The 18,330-nt window shown below is 41.6% G+C and overlaps 1 protein-coding gene across 1 annotated transcript in view; it reads left to right on the forward strand.

Annotated features, from left to right (window-relative positions):
* The window catches only part of Lrmda (leucine rich melanocyte differentiation associated), a 1,012,055-nt gene that overhangs the window by 820,906 nt on the left and 172,819 nt on the right, over positions 1-18,330 (forward strand). The window contains exon 6 of the mRNA XM_038310121.1: positions 2,765-2,855. Coding sequence (XP_038166049.1) covers positions 2,765-2,855 — 91 coding nt within the window. The remainder of the gene's footprint in view (positions 1-2,764; positions 2,856-18,330) is intronic.

Genomic DNA, 18,330 nt, shown 5'->3' on the forward strand with positions numbered 1-18,330 from the left:
TGGCAAGGAATCAAACGTGGGAGAATTCACGGTCCCGGAGATTCAGACTTGTCCATATTTCCTTATGCTTACTGTAGGCATTTCTTCTTAATCCATATAAAACAAAACATTATGTAAATGTGTCCTACTTATTGTGCCTCCATTACCTCATCCTCAAGTTTGTGTTGCCTCAAGTCCAAGGTGAGTTCTATATCCTTTGGCAGACAGTGTGCAAAGTGAAGGAATTTTCTTGTCTGTTTCTTTCATATGCTAACCTGGATTTTATGAATTGTGTTTCTGAGGCTAAGATGTGGAGAACACATGTGTGGATCACACTGAAAAGGCCTAGTAGTTTTCGTTCTGATAAAAGCTAAGCTGAAGAACATGTACTTGGAATCTTGATTTGTAGAGTCACCCGAACACTGAGCTGTATAAATCCCACCAAAAAGCCTAGTTTGCAAAATTGTTATTTTCCTGGATTCTCTCCCATAAATTAAGTTTATATTATATCACAAAAATGGATGATGAGCAAAAAAGTAATTAAGCGCTGGGCATTGAATGGCAGCTACAAAACTCTTGTCCTCTATACAGCTGGAAACAAGTCTCAGTCTCTTTCTCTCATCTCCTGAGCTCTGATGTCTTGTACAGTCAGAGTATTTGCTGAAAGGCAGTGTGTCTTCCTGTTGCTTCTAGGGGAAGCTGTTCATCACATTATCAACAGCCTAGATTCAAGTCTAAAAATTCCATAGCGCAGCGACATGAAACTCCTATTGGGGTAGGAAACCATGTCTTTTTTCCTTCTTTCTAAGGATGAACTGCAGCAGAAACATAGGTAAAAACAAGTCTGGGATATCTTGGAGGAAGTGTGCTGGACTTTCTTCATCCTGTAACTTTAGCTGTCCTTCAGCAAGCACAAAGAGGCCTTCATGTTTAGAACATGGTTACTGTGTTTCAAGTATCATGCTGAACATGGTAGACCTCAAAGGCCAAACAGAGAGACAACTAGAAAATGCAGGGGTTGGGTTTGAAATTCAGCTTCTGTCTCGTCCACAGACTTGCAGCATCTAAGTGTTCAGTGGGGTGGAGTGTAGCCAGCCTTTGAGAACTCTGCCCTCTGTGGCGGTGCTTTTATCTGGCTGCTTTCAGTATACTTGGACCAAGCTTTAAACACCATGTATGTTCATTATGTTTGCCTTTTTGCTGGAGTGGACAAGTGCTCTCTCAGATCTGATGCCACTGAGGGACAGAGCTTCTAATTTTGCTCTGTTCAGACCTCTCTCTGTAAGTCTGCCCCGAAAGCTGCTTAATCAAACACCTCAAATGTCAGAAATGAAGTTTAAAGGGTTTCCATGGCGAGCAGGTCTAATCTGCTGCTTAGCTCTGACTGCCGTAGAGCAGGTAATCTCTTCGGAGAGAAGGGCCCGCTTCTAGCAGGGTAAACACACCTCGGAGAATGGATTTCTTCTTCTGGAAAGAGAAACGAGGAATTAATGAAATTTACTTTTTCACCGAGCTTTTGGAAAGGCTGAAAGCCTAGGATTTCACTCCTAGCAGATGTTCTTTTTCAGATATTAAAAAAAAGTTGCATTTGATTTAGAAATCTCAGGTATAATGGTGGAGCTTTTGTCAAAGTCACCAAGCTCTTCAGAGGATGTATGGGTCCTTGGTCCCAGTCCACGTGAGCTAGGAAGCTGTCATCATTTGGACATACAATTCCGGAAAGGGTTAACACTGCAGGTACAAGCTGCCTTCCACAGTTTCCCACAGGGTAACTAGCCACAGTTATTAGTTACAGTCAAAGAGGTCCTGATGTACAAATAGAAAAACAAAAGAAAAATACCACCATTTTATATGCCATCTTCTTTTGGTAATTCGAATGATCCTCCCCACACCCCGATAAATGAGAGCACTGAACTTCCTTACCACACATGGGGAAGCCCTGCCCCCTCCAAACAGCTCCACCCAGTTTCACTATCATGAGGATGCCACCTCATGGAGGCTGTATCATGGAGTCCTGCTTTCCGTTAACCTTCTAGTTGCCGATGGCTTGTTGAGAACCATTACCATACCTAGTACCCACAGTCGAAAGTCAAAAATCCAACAAGCTACAAACCCAAAACTTTTCAACACTCACCTGATGTCACAAGTTCTGGCCCCACAGAACAAAATGCAGGCATACAAAGTCTGTCACGCGGCATGCTTGCAAGCTCTGTGTGGAAGATGTACAAAAAACAAATTAATGCCGTGTCCAAATTTGGGTCTCTTCTGCAGTGTACCTCATTATGTTTTCACACATATTCTAAACAGTGAAGTATGAGATGGTCTGTAATAAATACTGAATTTGTATTCCCAATTCAAACTCCAGAGGGATTTTCCCAGAGTTGATATTATACTTAGTCCACAGCACAAGGCTGACTCATATATTCTGCTTTCTTCTGTCTCTGTGCCACCAAGTCCGTGTAAGCCAGTCCTGATTCCCGCACCTACACTGCCTCATCCACAGTAGGGCCGTAAGAGTCTGCTTACAGCCAGCACTCACTTTGCCACAATTTCTGGGAGCAAGCCTGGAGCAGACCTAGTCTACAGTGCTTCCTGCCTTTTTCCTGTTTTTCCTCCTCTCCTTCCAGCTCTGTCTAACAGTGATGGCCACAGCCAGTCCTCTACCTCAGAGCATCTCAGAATGCTGTGCCCTCCTATCTCAGGCAATGATTTAGTAAACAAGGATGTGACGTGACGTTTGACGTTTGGTGTTTCTCCAAGGTAACATTTTGCTTTTATCTTCCAGGCTTCCAGTGGGGATGATGCTGCCTCTCCAGAGGGACACCTCCAGTACACACCCCTGCCTTCTGCATCCAGAGAGCTCACCAGTCACCGAGGTAGGAACTCAGCCTTCTGTTGCTGTCAGTGGTTGTAGCCTGCAGAGCTGACTTACAGAATTCTGGAGTTCTGTGATCCTTACTGCGCCTGTCCTGTGACAAGGAGCCCAGGGATCTTTAGGCTCCTGACGGGAAATCTGTCCTAACAAACCTAAAGATTTTAACCCCGATAAGCAAGGAGACGTAAACCCATGGTATAATTTTGGAACCCCCTGTTAAACAGAAAGATTATAGTATTTAACAATTACTTAGAAGACCATTCCACACAATAATAGGAATGGAGAGACGTGGGAACTGAGTAGTATTTCTTAAAATAACAATGTGTGGAAATGTAAGAGCTGAAATATGTAATTTCAAAGAGGGCAAACTCTAGATTACAGCTCCAGAAACTTCAGTTTGCCTGGCAGCTTCAGAAAGAACCTTGATTTCTGCTGGCTTCTCTGGTCCTGGAAACATAATTTGATTTGTTTGATTCTTCTAGTATTGGAATCCTTGTGCCATTTTGGACATGTTAAGTTTCAAAAGCAAGCAGAATACTGACATAGAAATATCATTTGAAAAAGTCTTGTCCCTTAACCAGCTTCTGGGGCCAAGGAATATGTCACTGGCTGAGCTGGAATTATTAAGGGCAAGAGGAGGTCACGTGGTCTGACGTGTCTACTCTCATAGCCTCCCATGATCAGATCTCTGTTTCTTAACTGGGAATCTGTCTTTCAAGGTTAAATAAGGACAGGCTTAGAAGAGGGACACTGTGTACTTTAAACACTGCTTTCTCTAGTGCGAAAGTCCCATTGGGGGTCACTGAATAAGTGCTTTCTTGGTCATCCCTGTTATACTGCATGGATGGAGTAAAAGGCTATGGAGAAGCTTCAGAGGTGGTGAACTCTTATGTTCTGTATTATTGGGACATTAATAGTCTGCAAGAAGTGATTAAGAGAGTCATGTCGACCTTCAGGAGTCTGTGACTTGGACTTGGCTTGACTGGCTGACCTATGGGCATCGGTGGAATGCTCCGACATGTGACTTTTGACCTTGTTACAGTTCAGCTGTCATTTTCTTCAAGTGTCAGCTTTGTGAACGTCAGTTTTGCTCACTCAGGTGTAATAGGTACCAGGATATTGCTATCCTGGGGAGATGAACAGGTCTCTGCAGTGTGTGCTTTCCTGAAGGTCTAGAGCACTTCTTTTGGGCAGGAATGCCCAAATGGGAAAATGATATTGGGAGAAAGAGTAACAGAGTTAACACTACTACAAGGAATAATGCAAATACTTTAAAAAATAGCTTAATTCTTGACCAGTGTATTGTTTTTTGATACCATGGTAAGGATAATTGTACTGTATATCCTACTGAGTAATTTGCATGGAAACTCCAGTCTCTAAGACCCCCAAGTCTGCTTATAAAGACTTTATCTGCCAATGCCATTTAGATTTCACAACAGGAGAATCTGATGAGATGTCTGGTATTCCTCAAGAATGAGTCAAATATCTGTTACTTTAGTGGTAAAATATAAGCTTTGGGGGAATAAAGGAAGGTATGTTTTAAGCATATTGCATGTACACAATGTACATGTGTGTGTATGTGTGTGTGTGTGTGTTTGTGTGTGTGTGTTGTGATGTTGGGGACCAAATCCAGATGTCCTCTGTAAGGCAAGCATTCTATTCATGAACTACATCTCCAATCCAAGTTTTACTAACATTTGATATGTGCAAAAAATCCCCAAGAATATAAACCAGTACTCCTGTATAATGTTATAGCCTAAAAATTGGAAAAAAATAGAAAATGTTATTTAAAGGGATCTAACAACCAATAGCCCAGTTTTACTGAGGAATAGAGCCATAGACTTAATGTACTTATTGCCTGGTCCCCTGGTCCTGGGCTCATAGGCTGGGTGTTGAAAACAGATTCTGCATCACATAGCAGTATCCTTTGGGTGCATGGTCACAAGGAGACAGAGAGAGACACAAGCTCCTGAAGGCTGGCTGTGGTTTGGTGTCTAACTAAGGAAATGGCACAACCACTTTGCTTCAGTTTGGCCTTAATTACAAAACTACATGGAAAAAGCCATTGTTGCTTTGGTACCATAAATGAAACTACTTAATGCCCTGTTGTTTTTACATTTAAGGCTATCATTCTAAATTCTGATTATATAAATCAACAAAGCATTCAAATGCTAGTTATAAATTCCTTAGTGGAAATGACTTGTGAGCACCTATGCCGAGGGCTTCCTTTCACGGTATGAAGGCAATCTATGTCACTCCTGTCAGAATCTTTCCAAATGTTTGATCAACACTATCAGAGCTGGAACTTGAAAACAATTTTGATCCACCCAGTTCCCAATCTATTTTCCTTCCGCATCAACAACTACAAAAACTGGTGGCTAGGCGAGTGTGTTCATGTGCAAATTGCTGTTTTCCTATGCCTATTCTATTTCCACTTGTCCTTTTCTGTAACTCCCAATGTCGAATTTGATGGGGCCAGAATCCTTGTCTCAAGAATGGTAGGAAAATGTAAAGAGAAAATGAGCCTAGACTGATGATCAGGAAGTGGTGGACTGGATTCTTCTGTTTGTTACTTCCTTGTATGCCATCTGCCATAAGTGTAGTCATGTGCAGAACTTCCTGATTCTGCCTGAAACTTCCTGCTCTGAGATGTATTGTGTCTTCTCTCTCTTGAGAGCCCCTAGCATATTTCTTTTCAGTTCCTAATGTAATTGTGCATCTCCTTCTCTCTGTGAGAGCCATCCTGTGTATATGTCTTTAACTCCTAGATGGAAGTCCTGTGAGAGGCAAAACTAACTCTCTTCCCTCCTTTCTACCAAAGACTCCTCAGTCCTTCAGTTACATAGTTAAATACCATATTTCCAGGGTGTGGGTGGTGCTTCTCCCATTCTACTGTCTACATTCCTGTTTGGTAAGTTTTCTATACTTTCTAACAGTTTTTGTGGGGAGTAGAAAATACGGTACCTACTTTCTTGCATCTGTATCTACAATGCCTAGCACGGGGGTCTTAAAACTCACTGTGTATTTTGGGGGTTTGTGTCAGTACTCTGCAAAGCACATTGTGTTCTTTAGCCCATGAGAGTTGTGGAGCCATTAAGTAGTGGGGCTTATTAGGAGGAAATCACATCATGGAGGGCATACCCACATGTCACAATTCTTCCTCCTCTTCCCCTTTGCTTCTTGCTATAAGGTGAGGGCCTTCTTCATATGTATATATCTGCTATGGCATGATGTAACGGTGTGTGCTTTGTATCAGGTTCAGAAACAACGGATCAGCCAAACATGGACGGAGGTCCCCCAAACTGTAAGCCACAATGATTGTGTCTGTCAGGTGTCTGTTGTTACCATAATAGAAATTTGAATCCTATAAGTAAAAACTGAGTCATGAAACTGAAGGGAAGAGTTAGTGTCTTCCATAGCTCTGTGAGGTGGCAAGGGTGAGTACAGTCAGTGGAAGACCTGGCCCTGCTCACCTCCAGCATCAACCCTGTTGCTTTCAAAAGAAAACAAGAATGGGAGACATATCATCTGCTGACTCATTGCCAGAGCTCATTTAGCCATCAAGCATAACTTCTGAGGGGAGAATTATTTTATTATTATATTAAACAATACCATATTATTAACATTGTATTTGTCAAACACTAATGTTTGAGTAGTAAAGAGGGAATGAGATGAATTGAAGGGACTAACACAATTATTTTCTTGGAACGGATGCTTTCAAAGCAGGAGCTTCATTCTCATAATGATTCAGTTCTGGAATACATAGGAGTGTAGGATACTCACCTCATATTTCTCCCAGAACACTTTCTAAGACTTCAGCATATTGCTGGAGTATGGAGGATGGATGTTGAGCTATATCCTTGGTCTCTGCTGATCTCTACTGGAAATCTAGATGTAGTGTCCTTATTGAGTACCATGTTATGAAGATTGTTGACACATTTGTTAGAGAAAATCTCTTTAACTATGTTATATGGACAGAAGACATCCCAGCATAACAGCCCTTGCCGATCTATGTAGTAGCTATCAGAGGTAGAATCCACACGAATATAGAGTAGACCGTTGTGTCTTTGGGGGAGCCATTTCTGTTTAAATCAAAAACAATATTATTCTTAATCTGCTTTTACAACATATGGAAGTAAGTGGACATTACAATTCTCATTAAACAGGGGTGTGCCAGGAACTGCTTAAGGCTGACCAGACTCACTGAGCAGCAAAGACACACAGGCTATTCAAAGCTCTGTGCCTGTGATTCCAAAGTTACCCTGACTTTCATTCTTCCCACTGGGCACATGGAACAAGGGCTAACTATGACACTGTGTCAGGAAAAATGGAGGACCTGGAAACACCCAATGATAAGTGTGCCCAAACCACCATGAGACACCAGCAGGGAGGCTGGAGGCTCTAAAGGGCCATAGGAAAGCTATGCAGGACATCAGGGGCATCTTGGAATCCTCTGCTGGAGTCCTCAGACTGAAGTACCTGCACAGGTCGGTGACTCCCTGGTAACTCACTTGGAAGCAGCCTCACACATTATGACTGTATGCATTGCCCTGCCCTTCCTCATTTTGAGATTTCCAAATCACACAACAGCGCCTCTTTGTGTGTGGCCCCTAACTGAGACTGATCCACTGGCGGTGTAATTTCCAGTGAGCTGCAAATCCCGACACAAGGATAGTGCAGATGGAACCAATGGCCTAGCAGGCTTACCCACTGTCATATCTCCCACAGCCATGGCCTTGATGATGTCACTACCATTCTTCTGCATATACGTTTTTTTGAATTAACCAAAAGTTCCCTGAATGCCCCTCAATCATGTTTCTCCTCGATGCTTATCAGCCTTGCAAATTGCTGGAGTCACCTGTCACATTAAGAATTTGATTTTGAATATGCAGAAGAAAGAAAGCTAAGAGTAAGGAAATTTATTTGAGAACTTGCTTTAAGATTCGAAACCCTCCTACTTCATTGGTTATCTGCGGTCTCCACTGTTTTCATTGACATGGTTTCTGGCTGCACATCTTCCTTAACTTGGTGTTTGGTCTATTTATGATTAGAATTAAATGCCAGGACAATCACAGCATGGTTTCCATAAGGCATATCATAATTACTCATCATTTGCCATTTCCTAAATGGGGAGTGCATTTCCTGCTTAGTAGCTGATCTTTCTGTCTATCTCGGGGAGCAGCCAGAGGGTGCTGTCCAAAAGAGAAAAGAACAGTGATTGGTTTTCATTTGTATTATTGTAACTGTTTTAAGCCCAGGATCTGAGAAGATAGATTTTCTGAGAAGCCATAAATACAGTGCTTTGCTTCTACTGATCAAATTAGCAAGTGAAATGAATACAGAACAAGTTAGAGGTGTTTGTGAAGAGGTAGAGTCTGCAGAGACAGGTGTTTGGGGTGGGGCCACGTTGGCCAGGATAACCTCATGACAACACACAGGGATCCCGGGGGCTTGCTTGGTGATTAAGTTACTCATTTTATTTTGGCAGGGTTGGGGATGTTGTAGGATTTGGAAGCAATCTCTCTGTTTCGGCCAGTAAGAGTTTTTTATTTTTTACTTTTGAACTTTGTTTTAATTTTTACCACATTTCTAGGTCAGCCCTCCAGAGATGGGAAAGACAGAGATGAACCCTTCACATAACAGCAACCCAGACCGATTACAGGACAGACAGACATTTTTGTTCAGTCTTGCTTCCTAGCTCTACCCCAGGCAGGTCTCTGTCCTGCTACCTTTTGGTCATCTTTGCCCATTTGAAAAAATGAAATAAACCATTCAAGGTCCTGGCGACAGTTCCAGGTAGAGCCCACCTCAGCTCAGACCGTGACTAAAGTAACGCGCTTATTTGTGGTCTATATCCTCTGACTGTTTCCTTAAGACACATGAGATAATTATTTTCACCCCAAATTTGCACTGGTGACTGATGTAGGAGAGCCTTTGGGTTCAGTATTCAGCAAGTAACAACGATAACAGCAGCAATAATGGTAATGAATTGGTACTTGTTTGCTAAAGGTTTATTAAAGCTGATAGGTAAAAATGTATCCATAGAACACGTACTAAACCCTGGAAAGCAAACAATGAGAGAGAAGAGGGAAACGCTCCCTGGTACAATAACACATTTAGCAGGAGGATTTGTGGAGAGTAAGGTCTTGACATGTCTTTGAGACCCCTTGCCATGCCTAAGCCTTGGCTGCGAGGGGGAAGTATATGTTGGTTTCTGATGGGGAACTATTATTAGAGTTTTCTAATTATGTAAAATTATTTCATCTGATGACATTTTGAACAGAACCCATTACTTTAGACTCCTTTCTTTCATAATGCTTTTATGTGCATATTCTTGGAGGAATTCTCGGATGCCAGGTGAAGCTCAAGACTCCTTTATTTAATGAAAGTGACTCGTGATTTGACAGTTGTAGCTGACAGGTTTATTTCATCTGTGTGGCAGTGGGAGTCTATTTTCTGTGTGTGTGCTCTGTTCCTACGTAAAAGGACTTTACTAAGTGCTGAATAAATTGTACTTTTCCTTTGATTCTAGACCTTGCCGGAATGGTTTAAAAACTGCAGTCTGGGTCATCAAATTCATCTCTCCGCTATTTTGCAGGGTCAATAGCTTCGCTGTGCACCAAGCTGGGCTGGGTGGATTGGAATGGAGGGTCATGAAGATTAAAACTTCTGAGTGTATATAGATGGATGTGCAAATGTGTGCCGGCTGTCCGGGAGGGCGGCAGTGATGGAAGAGCAAGCCAAGTGGAATCTGAAGATGGATGAATCTGCTAGACTATTACCAAGACTGGCATGGACTTTAGCCAGGAGCTTTAAGCAACCTCCTTCAAGCACATGAAATCCATAAGGGTCTGTTTCCGAGCCTTTTCCTCCAGTGATGATTTTTCACTTGCAGTCCCATGGAGTTTTTCATTTCTGTTCTTTGGGCAGAATTGTGGTAAGCTCACAAACACAGACAAGCTACCAATCTGGTTCTTCTGCCCCTGAAGCAAAGCAAGGAGGGGGAAAAAGAACTCCACTTCCCCTCCCCCAAACAGTATCCTTGCCTCAGTAAACTGAAAGAAGAGAAAGGTGACCTTTCCCCCCCTCAAAAGACAATCTAAACAAAATGTGGTAGTAAATATGTCTTCTTGAAAAAAAAAAAAAAAGAATATGGAGATCCAGAATACATAGTGTGAAAGAGTCCAGATGTGCTGGCGACTCTAGGATGTGCCTGATTCTTTGAGGCTTTGTACTTACTTGTGAGTGGATCTCATTATATATATCAGGCTGACCTTGAACCCGTGATCCTCTCCCCAGTGTTCACCATCAGAGGTGGGCTGATTCTTACCACTTTTATTGTAAAGAGGGACTGAGATATGGTCAAATATGGACAAGGATTCCTATGAGCAAAGGTCACTTCAGGGACTTCCCAGCAAGTGCATGGTCCCTGGTACTGTTTCCAGTATTTGAGAACTCTGAAATAAAGACTATCACCACTGTCTCTGAAGCATTTATGTCCAGATGTTAATTGAACAAGGCCTTTGCGCTGTATAACTTTACACAACAGTGCTTGACACAAGGCATATATGTGCCATGTATCCATAGGGAAGAGGAGGACAAGCATGGCCATTTAGAAGATGTTGAACTTGAACTTTGAGGAGCATACAGGGAAGCAGTAGCTGGAGGACAAAGAAAGGGTGCTCCAGAAGAAACACCGTGAAGAAGCAGAGGACTAAGACTTGATGCAACTGATGAGAGATGGGGTACGGTTGGGAAATAGAAATTATCAATGAAGTCCCTTCATATATGGTGACCTTAAATTGTGGCAAGTCTGTACCAGACCAAGGAAGCTCTATTTGTTTTAAAACAGTGCTGTGCTTGTGAAAGGATTTCATTCTGTTTGTTTGTTTGTTTGTTTTGTTTTTCGAGACAGGGTTTCTCTGTAGCTTTGGAGCCTGTCCTGGAACTAGCTCTGGTAGACCAGGCTGGTTTCGAACTCACAGAGATCTGCCTGCCTCTGCCTCCCGAGTGCTGGGATTAAAGGCATGCACCACCATCGCCTGGCAAGGATTTCATTCTTTAGGCGAGGCTGACCTTAAACTCCTGATCCTCAGCCTCCTTAGACCTTGGATTGTTACCCTGAGATTATAAGAAATGAGGTCAGATATGAGTCCCGAAAGGACAAGGATTCCTACGAGTCGGTGAATGGATCAAATAAGCAGGTTTCCAGCAAAGGTAATGTAGGGGACAACATGGCAGCCTGCTGGAACCAGAGCGCACTGCCAGTGGAAGGTTCGTGGGGACACGCAAAGGCAAACTTAGGGCTTCCGGGGCATCTCTGTTTGAGGTCACCAATGGTCTTACTCAGCAGGGCTCAGGCATTAAAGAAATAGCTTCTCCATCTCATTTACTTTGTGATTCGGGCTTTGAGCCTGAAACATACAACTCTGCCTCCATTAGGATAGAGTTGAAATGTTCCAGTGCTCAATGATCTAGGTGTGGAGCTACTTGCAAGAGATACACGCGGAACCAGGAGATGAGAGTCTGTGGGTGCAGTGAAGAAGCCAGCCTGCCCTGTGGGAAGCTGTGGTCTAGTCCTGTTCTCCATCACTGGTCCTCCTCACAGGAGTCTTCCCTGCCACTCAGGCATGCACTATATCTGGCCTGTTCAATGGAAGATTGGGGGAGTTAATGTTCTGAAGCTCGTGGCTACGGGAACAAACATACAGTGAGCAGGAGACACAGCCACAAGAATTTGTTCACTCCATTGTTTGGCCTGCAGTTGAGTTAGTTACATTCTTTGGAAAGGGAAAACTGGCCAGTGCATTTTATTGCTCGGTCATGAGCATGTGCAAAAGAGTTGCGGGGAGTCAGTGCCTTTGGTCTAGACTGTGCTGCTGAAAGCTATGCCCAGGAGGTACAGTCCCAGTTCCAGATCCTTCGAACTCTGTTTCCTTGGGTCTTGTATAAAACCTTACTTGTTGCCCCAGAATGTTCCTCACATAGTGATTTTACAACATTTTTTTTGGAACAAATAAATAAACATCTGGAATTATGTGGTACATTTAATTAAAAAGTTTGCATTTGGCCAGAAATGGTAAAATCATGAAAAATGGACTGTCGGTAAGCCCAAGAAGGCCAAAGGATGACGTCATTGGCTGCAATGGCTGAAATGGAGGGGTGAGAGCACCTGTTCTGTGCGGCCCTCTGTCCTCCAGTGTCCCCGTCTCAGCCATTAATATTTACTGCTCTGCTTTTTATTTATTCTAATGAAATTTTTCCTTTGGCTGGGCTGGTCAAAGTAGAAGGTTGTTATTTTTTCCAATAACCTTGGATTTGTTGGGCTGCATGTGCTTTTTAAAGGGGGTGGTATTAGGAGTCAGTGGCTTTCCTTTCCGTTTCTCAGAATTCCACATACTTCGGGTCACCACTAAGGTCCATTTCTGTTTCTCCCATCAGTGTGTGGTGCACAGGTTTCCCGAGAGCTGCTCACAGGTGGAATCTGGTCAAGGGGACAATAGAAATGTAGGAGTAGCCAGGAACTCTGCCTTCAGGAATCCTATAGTCTAATTGGACATAGCAACTATACTAGGAAGACAGAAGGCTGAGGAGGAGGGAGTGTGGAAAGGCAAATTATACCGAGTTCACTGAAGACATTGCAGGTATTTTGTTTGCAGTTCTGGAGCTGAGCAAGACTTCCTTCTGTAACTTGGGTAAGTACTCCATGGAGCTGAGTTAGAGAAGTAGGCTGTAAGGACACAGAGGGCTGTGGAAAGCAGAAGTAAGGACTCAATAGTCATTCCAAGTTGACTTTTTGTTTGTGATGTGGAAACCGAGTAATAGAAAAGTGGCAGACTGGTTAACACAATGCTGCCCCCGTGGCTCTTTTGGTGATGGTAAGGATTACAGTGGAAGAAAATGCATTACCATGCCCACTGATTGCATTATCTAGGCAGCAGTTCTCAACCTGTGGGCCTCAACCCCTTTGGGGTCACATATCAGATATTTACATTATGATTCATAACAGTAGCAAAATTGCAATTATGAAGTAGCAAGAAAAGTAATGTTATGGTTGGGGTCACCACAACATGAGGAACTGTATTAAAGTATTGCAGTTCTAGGAAGGTTGAGAACCACTGGGTTAGGAAAAAAACAATAACAGAAATAATGTTGTTCCCATAATTCCTGATTTCTGGAAAACTCTCAGAACATAGTTCCCTCTTAGAGTCAGCATGACTGACTTCATTTTGATTTTTAGCCTGTGCTATGGGGGCCCAGTGAAGGAGATTACTGTAAAATAATGGGTTTCTCTGGTGTTTATTTAATAGGAATATTAAGATAGAAGGATTGGGAAGAAGCCTTTCATGAAGAGGAAGCCCGAGTAGAAAGCACCTTTGGGTGGTTTGAGGCCATGAAAGAGATGCTCTTCTGATTTCATTTCCGATCACAGCCTGGGCAGAAGCAGGGAATGGGCACGCCTTGCAGGAGTTGGTTGTGGTTATTTTACTTTTCTGCCTCGTTTCTCTTCTTCAAGTGTGTCTAGGGTGAAGTCAAAGAGTTATGTTGCATGGCAAGAGAAGGGCATTGAGCAATTTGGTTTTGCAAGAGTATCATTCAATATTTCTCTCACTTGAGTATTTACACCCAAGACGAGGTTATTGTAAGGCTAGCAGGCTTTCTTTTTGGAGAGAATGTGCAGGAGGCAGCCAGGGGCTAAAAGCAAGTGAAGTTCTTTTATGTTAGTCTCCAAGAAAGGAGAGGGCTATTGAACTCCCATGTGATTTGGAGATGGGGACCCAGGAATCACTATTCCCTGAAGCCTGGACCTGAAGGGTCTGCTCAATGCCTTTGAGGTAGCCTGAAGGACTTGAAATGATGCTTTCACAGCTTTCAAATCCTGATGGGGTTTGATCAAGGATTCTCTTATGTCAAGGCTAGCTGTACTTTTTCATCAAATGAAAGCAGGGGTTTTCCCTTTGACCTCTCTGGACTTCTTGCAAGCACAGAGAGATATAAAACCATCCTGGATCAAGGCCTCAGTTCCTGGCCCTTAGTAATTTATTATTCTTATGCATCTGCTTCCTTAAATACTCTCTGCAGAAGCATTAACATGAAAATAAGGAGTACAAGAACTTGGAATTTTCCATTCGTCGCCCCCTTAGTCTAGTAGGTCAGAGTTCTGTCCACAGGGATAGCATGCAAACTCTTTCTGCTGTTGCAAGGCAAGGCTCTCTCAACTCAATGGCAAAAGGAATGAGGAGCCAGGAAAATAATGCAATGCTAATTCCCAGTACAGTCTACCCCGAGGTCCCTATATAAATTGTTGCTCCCCACTTTGATTCCCATCTTCCCCAAAGGAAAAAAAAATGGCCTGTGTTGTTAGGAAGGACATCTGTGGGAGAGCAATAAAACATCCCCTCCCTGGTGGATTGGCTCTTTATTCCTTATTTATCTTTCTGTAGCTCATCAGTTCCTCCCAAATCAAGGAGAGTCCAAGAGAATAAGACAATCCTTTTTGGTTTTGATTAAGGAAAACCATATAATCATACTCCTCTACAAATTTTGTTTTTTCTCAAGAGAGAGCTTTCCTTCTGAGGTCTAATTTATCCTGTCTTCATCTGCTCCATTAGAATCTCTTGGGAACTCCTGCCTCCTGTGGTGCTGAAATCAAATATTCAAGGTCCCTAGGAGAATGGCAAGGCAAGGAAGGCCAGCATAGCTGGAACAGTAAGAAACTCAAAAGGCCTTAGAAAGTACATTCTGTAGCCTGCTTTCTCCTTGCAGACCCCCACAGGTTACAGTTTTGCTCAGGAGATGTTCACTGAGCTTTCAGACTGTTGAAAGTAAGGCAGTCTGTAAAGCGGTGTTGGGGCTTAGAAAATGATCCCCCAAAGCATGGTGCCTGGAAAGTCTCAGAGGTGCCTCACAACTGAAGTGTTTCTAACTTCCTCCCGTCGCCCTGCCTCCTCCCAGGCTCATCACTTAACTCCCAAGACAAGCCACAGATTCCTCTGCTTCTCTTTTCCAACACATGTCTTTGGCCAGGAGCACCTTTGCAGAGTCAATCGTGAAGTCTAGTAGGACTCTAGCCTCTCCTAACCCTTCTGAGCAAGAACACAATGAAACGATCTGACTAACATTTCCAGAGAGTGTGTTATGTGGTGCTGACTTCAGAAACTCCAGTCCTATACCTGAGAGGGGGAAATGTCTGCAATGGGAACACACACATACACACACACACACAAACACACACACATACACACACACACTACATGCACACACTACACACACACTACACACACACTACACACACACACACAAACTATACACACACACACACACACACACACACACACACACACACACAAGCAACAATTCCAGAATGAATAAGAAGAAAAGAAGCAAAAGTACAGATCCCTGGACTCTGCGTTTACTTTATGCCCAATTCCCCTATTTAGGAAATTTCCCATTGACTGTTAAGGCAAACCCAGTTTTTTTGTTATATGCAAGAAAACAAGCCAAATTGTCTTGGAAAAGTTGAGATAAAAGGGTCTGTTGATGAGGTGAGCATGACATCAAGCACCTATTACCACAGAACTCAGAAGAGTAAGGTGGCGGCGGGGAGGCAGTGACGAGCCAGGCTCAGCTCCATAGTACTGCCTTCTATCAAAAAACCTAAATAATGAGAACGGACTTGGAATATGAATAACAGAAAACAAGGATCATAGAATCTATAGCACAAGCTAGAACTCAAGCAGCTAGACATTGAAGAAAATAAGGGTACTGTAGAATGTTAATGTATTAGATATAGCAGTTACAAACACTCGCACAACAAAGTGTCAATGACCATGAAGGAGAAATCACAGGATCTAAAAGGGAAAATGAAAATAACTATTAGTCATCAGATGCTGTGCCACTTGTTTTATTCTCAGTAAAGTAGGGAAATATAAATGTATGTAAGGCCTCAACATAAAATTGTTCAAGTTGATTTGACTGAAGCAAAACAAACTATACACTCTAGAGGTACAGCATACACTAATTTATATATAATTGTAGTATCTATACAAATAATATATGTATATATCTAAATAATGTGTGTGTGTGTGTGTGTGTGTGTGTGTGTGTGTGTGTGTGTGTGTCACTGTTATTCCAGGTAGGGAGATGGCATAACAAGTGATCCCCAAATTTCGTGGTACAGAACAATGGTTTCTTATGTTCATAGATTCCGAGAGTCAGAATTCCAAGTGACAGAACTAGGAATGTCTTATCACTGCTTGATAATGTTCAGGACTTTGGTAGAAAGCTTGTAATCTGGAATCTAAGGTCAACTGAAGATTCATGTGCTCGTAAACTCTCAATGATGTGGCTGCTTTCCATCTGGGCCTCTCTGTGGCGTTTTCTCTGTGTATCACTCATACATCCTCATGGCGCGGGCAGAGTTCCAAGGGTGAAAAAGAGGATGAGCCAGGCCTGAGCAGTGGTTTTTCTGACTCTCACCTCAAAACTCATGTGACATTTCTTTGCCTTGCTCAGCATGGTCATGGAAGGCTTGCCCAGGTTTTCGAGTGGCACGGAATCCTGAAGAGACTATGAGATCAAAAATGTTATTCTTCTCGTTTTTGGCAAATTCAATCTTTCACATTAAGATACTGGGTCTTGGATAAAATTTCAACAAACTTTCACAAGTAGAGGTTGTATAAAAATCTCTCAGGTCACAGTATAATAAAAAACAGGAATAACAGAGTCAGATTGTACAAGTTGCTTTCCATCAGAAAATTTCCAAAATCCTTCAGTCTCAAGTCAAAATAACCTGAAAACCGAAACTGTAGAATAGCTAGGGAAGTAGAATAATGAAATCCCAATATTCCAGCAGGCTTAAGACCATTAGTAGATGGAAAGAGGTTACTTTAAGGATACATGCTAATTTGAAAAATCTCAAAGAACAAATAAATAAATTGTTTTTTAGATGATAAAGTAAAATTAAAGTTCACATGGGAAATAAAGTAGTAACTTGGATAGAATAAAAAAGAATTATGATAAGAAACAATTTGTTCTACCAATTGTCAAGCATATACTAATTTACTAACCAAAACAATGTAGTGTTGGCATGCAGTAGTGTAATCTGTGCAGTGGATTACAAGAGGGATTTTTAGGACACAATAAAATTCAATCTTTGTTGAGTATTTGACTGAAACCAGTTCAGCAAAACCAAAGGAAAGTGGAATTATTTTTTAAGCTAATATGATATTTTAAAAGGAGAATACAAAATAATGTAATAATTTAAAAGTGGTCTTTGATAAAAAATTAAATTACCTCTACTATGGAAAAGTAAAGATAATATAATCATAAAAATAAAGGATCAGAAATGTGAGAAAAGAAAAGAATTATTAGAGTTACTATTGATTACTGTGTTGAAACTCTAGCTGCTAATTTTCTAGGAAAATATAATTTACCAAAATTAAGTCCAGAAGACATAGAAATTAAAAGCCTGATTTTCGTAGACAGTGAAGCTCATGAAGACATGAGCAGAAGTGTCCTTCCGGGGATAGAATCCACTAACAGCATGTTACTGGGACCACTGCAGGCTTCACATGTTCTCCCTGCAGTGCTTGCTGGTTTCTGCACACAAATATCCCCATTGTGGCTGATTAGAAGCTGCCTGCATGTTATTACCTAGTAGAGATGTGGGGGTATAAATTGGTTCTTTGTGTGTCAATGTAAGCTGACTTTTATACACTACATAGATGGTCTCTGCTATTCAGACTGTTAGCATATCCAAAGACATACTTCTGATTTTTTATTAAGTAAATATGTAATATCTTTTGGGAAAAAATTAAAAGTGAATACTGAGACAATATGTATACATTCATCTAAATTGTAAATGTAAGCGGAAAAATCCTAAAGTGTATAATCATAAACAGAAAGGAGAAACACAAACAGCAAATTGAATCTCATAAACCAGTAATAGTTATCCTAAGTATGCAATAGAATCTCAGTATAAGAATATCCATTTATTTATTTACAGGATTAAAATGTTCATTCCATAGAAACTACGAGGTGTTTGTCAAAAATGACAATTCTGATGAAAACTTAGATTTTTATATGCTTTCCTAATATGATAAAATACATCTGTCTCCATTCAACAGCCAAAACCAAATTCATAGTTAATTTTATGACAGCAGGAACAAGACAAGGTATTTATTATTATTAATATTAGCTAATGTTTTACTAGAAATCCTAGCCAATACAATGAGACAAGAGAAAGCAATTAAAGGCTCAGATCTCAGAAGCCTACTGTAAAACTATCACACTTACAGACTATTTACTTGATTTGACTCTTGAAAACTTAAAAGAACTGATTTAAAACTAAGAAAAGAATTTGGTAAGGAAGTGAGGTACAAAGTTCGTGTCCAGAAATCCTTTCTGGATTAAAAAGAGCAAAACAGATGTGCAAGTATTGAATGGAAGATCACAGCTACAAAAGCACCACAAAA

Source organism: Arvicola amphibius, chromosome 13 (assembly GCF_903992535.2).
Source record: "Arvicola amphibius chromosome 13, mArvAmp1.2, whole genome shotgun sequence".
Taxonomy (NCBI): Eukaryota; Metazoa; Chordata; class Mammalia; order Rodentia; family Cricetidae; genus Arvicola; species Arvicola amphibius.